The sequence below is a fragment of the Mesoplodon mirus genome (genome assembly GCF_964341445.2).
Source record: "Mesoplodon mirus genome assembly, chromosome: 7".
Classification (NCBI taxonomy): domain Eukaryota; kingdom Metazoa; phylum Chordata; class Mammalia; order Artiodactyla; family Ziphiidae; genus Mesoplodon; species Mesoplodon mirus.
In genome coordinates, this window is record NC_138983.1 from 120,774,253 (window position 1) to 120,786,260 (window position 12,008).

The 12,008-nt window shown below is 39.4% G+C and overlaps 1 protein-coding gene across 1 annotated transcript; it reads right to left on the reverse strand.

Moving 5' to 3' along the window:
* Positions 1-4,179: 4,179 nt before the first annotated feature.
* On the reverse strand, positions 4,180-6,115 carry LOC309807585 (TATA-box-binding protein-like). The gene has a single exon (XM_082627408.1). The coding sequence runs from the start codon at positions 5,337-5,339 to the stop codon at positions 4,410-4,412; it is 930 nt and encodes a 309-aa protein (XP_082483534.1). The 5' UTR covers positions 5,340-6,115; the 3' UTR covers positions 4,180-4,409.
* Between the last annotated feature and the right edge of the window lie 5,893 nt (positions 6,116-12,008).

Genomic DNA, 12,008 nt, shown 5'->3' on the forward strand with positions numbered 1-12,008 from the left:
AACCCTCAGACATGGACATGTTCAGGGGTATGTCCTAGAGGGTTAGATCAATGTTTTTTGGGCCTACAGGATTTGGAATATCATCTGGCTTTTAAGATTTGAGTCCCTGAGGAAACCCAGAAATTGTCCTGACTCTTCAGGAATGTTCCAGAAGGTTCCAGACCAATAGACCTAATAATAACAACAACAACAATAAAGACTCCCTCCAGGGAGGCTCTGATCTAAAGTTCAATCATACAAGCAAAACTGAAATATACTGTTTGGTGCACAAGTTTCTGAGTTGGGAATTCCCTGGCAGTCCAGTGGCAAGGACTCCCCACTTTCACTGCCTTCGGTAGGAAGCAAATACATTGAAAAACTCTCCCAGAAAGTAATGAAAAGCTATTCCATTCTTTAGAATTTGGCTCAAGAATTCTGACCCTAACCGTTACACCTGCTGAATCTCAAGCATTTATCCAGACAGGCTCTCAACTCATTTCCACATGGGTCTAGGGTATTAGGAGGTGAGTAGAGCTCTGAAGCTTAGGCAAAGCAAGTAGTTCAGCATTAAGATGGGCTAATGAGAAGTGAATTCCAAAACATCTGAAAGAAAAGTCTCAAATTCAAGGGCCTTCCGAGTGCATGCAGTTAATGAATTATATAAAGCAATCAGATGTCTGACAACCACTACTCCTAAATCAGTGGTCTTCAACCTTGACTAACTGTACATTAGAATCCCCTAGGGAGCTTTGAAAAATCCTGATTTAACTGACCTGGGATATGCCTGAGCATTGGGATTTTTTTTTTTTTTTTTTTTTTTTTTTTTGCGGTACGCGGGCCTCTCACTGCTGTGGCCTCTCCCGTTGTGGAGCACAGGCTCCGGACGTGCAGGCTCAGTGGCCATGGCTCACGGGCCCAGCCGCTCCGCGGCATGTGGGATCTTCCCAGACCGGGGCACGAACCCGTGTCCCCTGCATCGGCAGGCGGACTCTCAACCACTGCACCACCAGGGAAGCCCTGGACTATTCTTTTTAATTCTTATATTCTCAGGACCTAACTCAGTGCTTGGAACATAGAAGGAACACAAATAAAAGTAAATTGAATGAATGAATAAGTGAATGGATGAGTGAATGATTTCTCTGTTTTCTCAATTTTGACAGGATTCACTGTCTATACCCTCACTGTCTATTCCCTCAGAAATAAGAATGAGATTGGTTACTAAGACTCCTTCTCTTTTCTCTTCCCTCAGGGTATAAGCGAGAGCCTCACTGGTTCCCAGGACATCAACCTGAGCTGGTTCCTCCTCCATACAAATGCAAAGAAAAGTCAACTTACATGAGTAGCTATTCAGAGCCTCAAATTGAGCATCACTCTGTGTGTGTGTGGAATCCTAATAACTGCCAATTTCAGAATCTATGATTCTAAGAAAGAATAAGAAGTTTCATTTTTCCAGTGTAGAATGTAGGAAGGAGCACATTCTAAGAACAACTAAGAATTTAGCTGACTGTAGCACAATTTCACTCTCTGAATAAATAAAGCACAAAAAATATTCTCTATTCCTTTTTTTTTAAACGAAAATTTAAATGTCAAATTTAAGTTAATTATTTCTACTCTTAGGTCTACATTACGGGTGTTGTAGGAAGGCATTAATAAGAATTATTTCTCTCAAATCTACAGCCACTCTGCTTTTCCCTGCCTTCCATCAGGGGCGGAACTGCAGAATCCATCATGACTTAGAACACATTTGGCTAGATGCTTTCTGGATGTGAGCCTGGTAGTCACGGTCAGAGAGTTTACATTTACTGTGACCTTAATAAAGATATCCCCTCTTAAGAACTAGAAAAAGAAAAATAACTTTTTATTATTATAGAAGATTTAAAACATACAAAAGTAGACAGAATAGTATAAAGAACTCCCATGTACCATTACCCACCTTCAACAATGGTTATTACCAATCTTATCTATCCCTATCTACTTTCTCTATTTTTAAATTTTTCTCAGAAATTATATTATTTCATCTATAAATATTTCAGTTTATATCTAAAAAAGATAAGGATGGTCCATTTTTTACTCCCCCACAAAAGTCACCGAAGAAAAGTTGATCAAACAAAACTGAGTTATTTATGAAGCCTTTGGCAAGGAAGAACCTCAACTTTACACAGTCTTGTTAATGATTGAAAAGGGTCATGTTAGGGTAGGGTATTTTTAGGAATTTGGGATGACTCCGCTGCTTTAAGATGGGTCTTTCATTGTGGGGAACTGGCAGCGATTGAGAAAAGGTTGTGAATAGTTTAGGGTTGGTGAACACTGGGAGACAATAGTCTTAACATGACTAAACATCAGTATTTTCCAATCTTTTTGCTCTCCTGTTTAAGGTAACAATATAATATTTGGGAGATATCTCCCATATATTACCTCCCAAACCTTCATTATTTTATGTCATGGGTATAAATACGGAATTTATGTTATATATGATGTTAGGTACTGACAAAGTTTTATTTTTTTCTGTATGGCTATCCAGTTGTCCCCATATTAGTTATTAAAAAGACCATACCTTCTTCACTGCACTTCAAAGCCATTTTTATTACAAATCAACTAACTGTGTATACTTGGAACTGTTTCTGGGCTCTCTTACATTCCATTGGCCTATTTGTCATTTTTTAAAATCCCATCTTAGCTACAATGGCTTAATTACCTCACTATCTTAATTATGATAATTGTATAAGTCTTAATATCCAGTAGATCAAATCATTTTACCTTGTTTTTCTTCAAGAGGGTCTTAGCTATTTTTGACCCTTTGCATTTCAATATAAATTTTAGGATCAACTTGTCAAGTTCCACAAAAAGATACTGTTAGGATATTGATGGAAATTGCATTGTATTGTCAGATCAACTTTAGAATATGTGTTGTCTCTTATTAATACTAATAATTCATTGGTGTGTGTTCCTGCAATATGAATATTTTATAGGCACATGTTTTAAGTTTATATGTTATATATCTGTCCTATACCCTAGGTATCCAGCGTATTTTTTAACATCTTTATTGGAGTATAATTGCTTTACAATGGTTTGTTAGTTTCTACTTTATATCAAACTGAATCAGCTATACATATACATATATCCCCATATCCCTTCCCTCTTGCGTCTCCCTCCCTCCCACCCTCCCTGTCCCACCCCTCTAGGTGGTCCAAAAGCACCCAGCTGATCTCCCTGTGCTATGCGGCTGCTTCCCACTAGCTATCTATTTTACATGTGGTAGTGTATATATGTCCATGCCACTCTCTCACTTCAGCTCAGCTTACACTTCCCCCTCCCCATATCCTCAAGTCCATTCTCTACATCTGCATCCTTATTCCTGTCCTGCCCCTAGGTTCTTCAGAACCTTTTTTTTTTTTAGATTTCATATATATATATATATGTGTTAGCATACAGTATTTGTTTTTCTCTTTCTGACTTACTTCACTCTGTACGACAGACTCTAGGTCCATCCACCTCACTACAAATAACTCAATTTCATTTCTTTTTATGACTGAGTAATATTCCACTGTATGTATGGGCCACATCTTCTTTATCCATTCATCTGTCGATGGACACTTAGGTTGTTTCCAGCTCCGGGCTATTGTAAATAGAGCTGCAACGAACATTGTGGTACATGACTCTTTTTGAATTATGGTTTTCTCAGGGTATATGCCCAGTAGTGGGATTGCTGGGTCGTATGGTAGTTCTATTTTTAGTTTTTTAAGGAACCTCCATACTGTTCTCCATAGTGGCTATATCAATTTACATTCCCACCAGCAGTGAAAGAGGGTTCCCTTTTCTCCACACCCTCTCCAGCATTTCTTTTTTTTTTCACTTTTATAAACAGCATTTATTGTACAGAGTACTCTGAAGGAATAAAAATATGTACAGCCATTTGTTTTCATTAATACATTTCTATTCTGCCCTGCAATACTAAAAAGGCGGAATGTGGCACAAAAATAACCCATAGGAGTTACAAATTAGAAAACAACACTTTTAAAAAAGATTTTTACTTTTCTGGTAGAAATATAAAAACTGTGGTTTATGGGGAAGAAATTAAACAAAGTCCAATGGATTGTTGAGGTGGCTTTAAAAGTTTTGTCCCTTAAACCAACTTGTCAACAACAGTAAGTGCTTAAAATCTAAATATAAATAAACGGGCAGCACTGCCCAAATAGCACAGTTCGAGCAACTTACAGTAACACTTCGGTGTTCTCTGTGCAGAAATAATACCCCCTCCCTGGCATCCCTATGGGGTACACATGCAGGAGAGCTTCACCTCGTGCTGCAACCTACAACCAGACATCCATCCTCTCATCACATGGGGCCGTCCACAACACCACTAATTGTACCAGAAATGATTTGTTTTAATAAAACAAGTGGGTGGGGGAGGCAGGAGTACATGACAGCCATTACGTTGTCTTCCTGAAATCCTTTAGAATAGGGTAGATGTTCTCAAAGGCTTCATAAATTTCTGCTCTGACTTTAGCACCTGTTAATACAACTTTTCCAGAAACAAAAATAAGGAGAACAACTCTCGGTTTGATCATTCTGTAGATTAAACCAGGAAATAACTCTGGTTCATAACTACTGAACTGTTGGTGGGTAAGCACAAGGCCTTCCAACCTTATAGGGAACTTCACGTCACAGCTCCCCACCATGTTCTGAATCTTGAAGTCCAAGAATTTAGCTGGAAAACCCAACTTCTGTACAATCCTGGCATATTTTCTTGCTGCTAGTCTGGACTGTTCTTCACTCTTGGCTCCTGTGCACACCATCTTCCCAGAACTGAATATCAGTGCAGTGGTCCGGGGCTCTCTTATTCTCATGATTACGGCAGCAAACCGCTTGGGATTATATTCAGCATTCCGGGCACGAAGTGCAATGGTCTTTAGGTCAAGTTTACAGCCAAGATTCACTGTGGATACAATATTTTGCAGCTGCGGCACAATCCCAGAGCTCTCCGAGCCTGGCATGGCAGGGGTAATGGGGGTCATGGGAGTCATGGGGGAGGGATACAGGGGAGCGGTGCCCGGCAAGGGTGCGGTCGTAAGAGTCTGTGAGTGGAAAAGCTGTGGTGTCTGGCCGGAGGCCCCCTGGGTTGCCTGCCGGGAGGTCGACTGCTGAACGGCTGCCACTGCCGCCTGCTGCTCCTGCTGCTGCCGCCGCTGCCTTTGCTGTTCTTCCCAAATAGACAGACTGTTGGTGCTCTGAATAGGCTGCGGAGTCAGTCCTGTGCCATACGGCATCATCAGACTAAAGATAGGGATTCCAGGAGCCATGGCACCCTGAGGGGAGGCCAGGCCCTGGGCATAATGTGGGACGCTGTTGTTCTGATCCATGAGGTTCACTTTCTTCTTGGCAAATCAAAAACCTTTGGACTGGGAATCACCTCAGCATTCAGTCTTTTCCTAGAGCATCCCCAGCACACTCTTAGCGACTTCCTCAACTCTCTGGGTTATCTTCACGCACACCAACAAACAGTGATGCTGCTGGAGTCACTGCAGAGACAACTACCGGTCGGCGAAAACGAAGTTAAGCCGCAAACGGCCGCGGCGCCCGCTACTGGCGACCCTTTCTGACTCTACAGAACTCCTGGCTCCCTTTGTTAACGTCACTTCCGCCAGTTCCCTCCAGCATTTCTTGTTTGTAGATTTTCTGACGATGGCCATTCTGACTGGTGTGAGGTGATACCTCATTGTAGTTTTGATTTGCATTTCTCTAATGATTAGTGATGTCGAGCATCCTTTCATGTGTTTGTTGGCAATCTGTATACCTTCTTTGGAGAAATGTCTATGTAGGTTTTCTGCCCATTTTTGGATTGGGTTGTTGTTGTTTTTTTTTTTTTTTTTTTGATATTGAGCTGCATGAGCTGCTTGTAAATTTTGGAGATTAATCTTTTGTCAGTTGCTTCATTTGCAAATATTTTCTCCCATTCTGAGGGTTGTCTTTTCGTGTTGTTTATGGTTTCCTTTGCTGTGCAAAAGCTTTGAAGTTTCATTAGGACCCATTGTTTTTTTTTTTCCATTTTTCTAGGAGGTGGGTCAAAAAGGATCTTGCTGTGATGTATGTCATAGAGTGTTCTGCCTATGTTTTCCTCTAAGAGTTTTATAGTGCCTGGCCTTACATTTAGGTCTTTAATCCATTTTGAGTTTATTTTTGTGTATGGTGTTAGGGAGTGTTCTAATTTCATTCTTTTACATGTAGCCATCCAGTTTTCCCAGCATCACTTATTGAAAAGGCTGTCTTTTCTCTATTGTATATTCTTGCCTCCTTTATCAAAGATAAGGTGACCATATGTGCATGGGTTTATCTCTGGGCTTTCTATCCTGCTCCAATGAACTATATTTCTGTTTTTGTGCCAGTACCATACTGTCTTGATTACTGTAGCTTTGTAGTATAGTCTGAAGTCCAGGAGCCTGATTCAGCATATCTTTTATTGTGATAAAATATACATAACATAAAATGTACCATTTTGGGACTCCCCTGGTGGTGCAGTGGTTAAGAATCCACCTGCCAATGCAGGGGACTCAGGTTCAAGCTCTGGCCCAGGAAGATCCCACATGCCACAGAGCAACTAAGCCCATGAGCCACAACTGCTGAGCCTGTGTGCCACAACTGTGGCCCAATGCAGCTCTAGGTGCACACCTAGAGCCCGTGCTCCACAACAAGAGAAGCCACCACAATGAGAGGCCTATGCACTGTAATGAAGTGTAGCCCCAGCCCGCTGCAACTAGAGAAATCTGTGAATTTTAGGGTGGAATTTTCTATCTCTGCAAAAAACATTATTGGAATTTTGATAAGAATTGCTTTGAATCTGTAGATCACTTTAGCTAGTATTGATATCTTAACAGTATTAAGTTTTCCAATCCGTGAACATAGATGTCTTTCCATTTATGTCTTCTTTAATTTATTTTAACAATGTCTTATAGTTTTTAGTGCACAAATTTTTTGCCTCCTTAGTCGAGATTATTCCTCGACTATTCCTCGAATGTTTTATTCTTCCTGATGCTATTGTAAATGAAATTGTTTTCTTAATTTCCTTTTTGGATTATTCATTGTTAGTGTATAGAAATGCAACTAATTTTTGTGTGTTTGTTGGTTTTATATCCTGCAATGTTGCTGAACTTGTTTATTAGTTCTAATTTATATTTTTGGCGAAATCTTTAGGGTTTTGTATATGTAAGATAATGTCTTTTGTAAATAGAAATAGTTTTACTTGTTTCTTTCCAACTTGGATGCTTTTCTTTTTCTTGCCTAATTGCTCTGGCTAGAACTTGCAATAATATATTGAATAGAAGTGGTAAAAGTGGACATCCCTGTCTTGATCCTAGTCTTAGAGGAAAGGCTTTCAATCTTCACCACTGAGTATGATGTTAGCTGTGGGTTTTTCATATATGGTTGAGGTAATTTCCTGATACCTACAACTGAGTTCATAATCTTCAGTCTCAAATTTGTCAATCTTATATATTTCATATCTTGGTGAATTCCATAGTTTTCTTTTATGTGTCTTAACCACTCTTTCTTATTTTTAATATTACATATTGCATAATAAATTCACACAATTGTCAAAAACAGAAAGCAAGAAATTAGTTTGAATCCCCCTTTGTCATCCTTCCCATTAAAACAGATACCAAGCCCTATAAATTCTATCTCCACATTATGTCTTGATTATGTCCCTCTTTGTTACATCTCTATTGCCTCTGCCATATTCCACTTTCCCATTATTTCTTGCTCTTACCCTTTCGGTTGATGTCTCTATTTTCCATTTTGGTCTGTATTTATCAATCACTATATTGCTCCCAGATTAAGTCTAAAACTGCAGAGTGTATCATGCTACTCTCTTGGTTAAAATCTTTCATTGGCTTTTATAGCCTTCAAAATAAACTTCAAACTCCTTAGCAGGGTTTTCTCTACTTTCTGACTCTTATTCCTCATCTCCCACATTCCCTCTCATATATCTAGTGCTCCAACCAAACATAAATATCAATACCTGCCTGGGCACTTCATGCTGTTCCCCCTTCTAGATGCATTTTCTTCCCTCTTAACCTTGCCAAGTCCTATAAACCATTAAGAATTCAGTCAGACACCCACTAGGATGGCTATAACCAAAAAGATAAATAATTATAACTGTTGGTGAAGATATTGAGAGGTTGGAACCCTCATACACTGCTGGTGGGAATTTTAAATGGGCATCTGGGTTTCCCTGGTGGCGCAGAGGTTAAGAATCTGCCTGCCAATGCAAGGCACCTGGGTTCGAGCCCTGGTCCGGGAAGATCCCACATGCTGCGGGGCAGCTGAGCCCGTGTGCCACAGCTGCTGAGCTTGCGCTCTAGAGCCCGCAAGCCACAACTACTGAAGCCCGCACGCCTAGAGCCCGTGCTCCTCAACAAGAGAAGCCACTGCAGTGAAGCCTGGGCACCGCAACGAAGAGTGGCCCCCGCTGGCCACAACTAGAGAAGGCCCGCGCACAGCAACAAAGACCCAACACAGCCAAAAACAAATAAAAACAAAATACATTAATTTGTTTAAAAATGGGCAGCTGCCTTGGAAAATAGTCTGACAGTACCTCAAAAGGCTAGATGGAAAGTTACCATATAATCCAGCAATTCCACTCCTAGATATATAGTCAAGAGAAATGAAAACATATGTCCACACAAAAACTAGTACATGAATTTTCATAGCAGTATTATTCATAATAGACAAAAAGTGGAAGTAACTCAAATGTCCATAAATTGATGAATGGGTAAATAAAAGGCAGTAGATCCATGTAAAGGAATATTATTTGGCAGTAGAAAGGAGTGAAGTACTGATACATGCAACCATATGGCGGATACTTTAAAACATTCTGCTAAGTGAAAGAAGCTAGTCACATAGGGCCACGTATTGTATGATTCCACTTAAACGTCCAAAATAGGCAAATACATAGAGACAGAATGTAGATTAGAGGTTGCCTAGGGCTGAGGGGTGGGCATTGGAGGGTGATAACTAATGGGTATAAGTTAGCATCTTGGCTAATTATATGTCCTAAAATTGACTTTGGTGATGGATGTACAACTCTGTGAATATAAATAAAACCATTAAATTGTACACTTTCAATGGGTAAATAGTATAGTAATGAATGATATCTCAATAAAGCTGTTAAAAAAATTTGGTCAGGAGTAACCATCTCCAGGATTCCTTCTATGTCCAGGGTAGGTAAGCCCCTTAAGTGTCCCCATAACAGACATTTTGAGTGGACATCGTAGAAACTTGAAATCTACGTCTTTTTACTTGCCTGTTCTTCTGCTCAATTTTTAATTGTGTTAGGGCAAAAAAGCATGTCTTATTTTTGTAGCTAGCACATGGTAGGCACTCAAATAATTGTTGAATGAATAGTCATTGTAAGGGACTTCCCTGGTGGCACAGTGGTTAAGAATCCGCCTGCCAATGCAGGGGACACTGGTTCGAGCCCTGGTCCAGGAAGATCCCACATGCCACAGAGCAGCTAAGCCCATGCTCCACAGCTACTGAGCCCGTGCTCTAGAGCCCATGAGCCACAACTGCTGAAGCCCACATGCCTAGAGCCCGTGCTCCGCAACAAGAGAAGCCACTTCAATGAGAAGCCTGTGCACCGCAACAAAGAGTAGCCCCCGTTCGCCACAACTAGAGAGTCCATGCACAGCAACGAAGACCCAACGCAGTCAAAAAATAAATAAATTAATTAAAATATATATACATTAAAAAACTAGTCATTGTAATCTTCAGAGCAAAGATCAAATCCAGTGCAATATTCAAATAAAATGTGAGGTATTAAATAGAATAGGATTTTTCTAATCATGAAAATATGTATCATTCCCAAACCATTAGGCAAAACATCCATTTGGTTTCTAAATGTTACATCTTATTGAAATTATATGTATGTACTCTACACACATTTCCCAGATTTATTCTTTAAAAAATGATAGTTTAAAAAAAGGTAAAGCACTTCTTAGCACAGTGCATACCTAATAGTAAGTGCTTAATAAATGTTAGCTCATATTAAAAAACATAATAAATGCTAATTAAAATTGCCTCAACAAACTTCTGGCATAATTCAGACATAGGGAATGAAGTAGAATTATGGAAGAGCTAGCTATAAAGCTAAAGAAAAATCCCTCAAATATGCTAGACTAGAAAAGTCCTATACTAATAGCAGTGAACAAATAGCTATAGCAAAGCATGTGATCTGGAAAAGAATAACAACAAAAAACTAGTCTAACTTGGGGATGGTAATAATAAACAAAAAAGGTGACCCTTCACATTCTGAACAAATTTGTCAAAAACATAAATATCATACTCTAATAGACAAAGTGTGATTCATTTAAGATCAAATCATTAAGATTATGTCTGCTTGAGAAATCTGGTAATTCACTAAAATGATTAAAGCTGACACATGGTTTCCAGAGCATTCTTCAGTTTTTTACACTACTTAATTCAGCCTCAATCAGTTAAGGTGTTTTTGCATACCAGTAACATAAAACCCTCATCAAAAAAAGATTAAACAAAAATGAGATGTAATAAGACATTGTGAAGTAAGGAAGCTCTAAAGTTGACCAGTTAAGCAGTTCAATGACCCATCAAGGTCTCGGAGTCTTACCATCTTCTTGCTCAACCATCATCAGTATATAATGGAGGCTCCCTCATGGTTTCAAGATGCCTACAGCAATCTGAGTATCACATTCTCATGTTCCAACATGCAGAGGAAGAAAAAAATCAATCTCTCTCTCTGTCTCTGTCTCTCTCTTTCTCGCTGTCTCTCTCCCTCTCCCTCTTCCCCCCCTCCTTCTCTCTTTTTTGGCAAGTCTTTTTAAAGGTAAAAAGCCTTTCTAGAAGCATCTATAGCAAATTTCCATCCTGTCTCATTTATCATAATTCGGTTGTAGCCCTTTCAAGACTAATCCCTACAGAAGGAGGGGAATTTCCATGATCGATTTAGACCAATTCTGACTGGAGCTTGGGGGATCCCTTCACTTTCCTGAAGCACATGGCTAGGAAGAATATGGTGGATACCTAAACCAATCTGGGGTGCTGTTGGCAAGACTGAAGGTGGTAAATAGGTTACTTAGGCAGCCAACAATGTCTGCTACACAGCCATAAAAATTGGCTCTAAGTTTAGAGAAATCTGACTTCTGGCTAGATCACAGCATTTCAGACTATTAGGAAGTTGTTTTTTAAGAGAAAACATTTTGAACATGTATAGATTTGCAATGTATATTGTCCTAGCTCCACACCCCTGCAACACAAAAGCTTTCAACAGTTGTTTCACATGTCATATTTTAAAAGCATGGCCAATCCCCAAACTGTAGGTTTTGTGAAGGAAAGAGTCCTTGTGAGAAATCAGAAATCAGCTGGAAGAGGGTGCAGGAAAAATAAGAGTGGTCTCTAAACATTTATACCAGGGCTATTTTTCATTAATTGAATCAGAAGTTTGTCTAGACTCACAAAAGTGAAATAGAGGTGTTTTTGTAGAGCAGTATGTCTTTGTTTAAGCTAAATAATATAATCACTTATTGATCTGTTGTTATTCACTGTAATTCTTAAACATTTAAAAACAAAAACCATATGATATCACTTATATGTGGAATCTAAAATATGACACACCAATAAATAAGTAATAAAAAGGGACTTTCCTGGTGGTCCAGTGGTTAAAACTCCATGCTTCCAATGCAGGGGGTGCAGGTTTGATCCCTGGTCGGGGAACTAAGATCCTACATGCCGCGTGGTGCGGCCAAAAAAAAAACTAAACTAAACTAAACTAAACTAAAATATGACACAAATGAATATACCTATGAAACAGAAACAGACACACAGACATAGAGAACAGACTTGTGGTTGCCTGGGTGGGGGGGATGGGGGAGGAAAGGATTGGGAGTTTGGGATTAGCAGATACAAACTATTATATATAAGATGGATAAACAACAAGGTTCTACCATATAGCACAGGGAACTATATTCAATATCCTGTGATGAACCATAATGGAAAAGAATATG

Bases quoted from the DNA above. Each gene is read 5' to 3' on its own strand.
- LOC309807585 (XM_082627408.1), bottom strand. From the start codon at position 5,339: ATGGATCAGAACAACAGCGTCCCACATTATGCCCAGGGCCTGGCCTCC.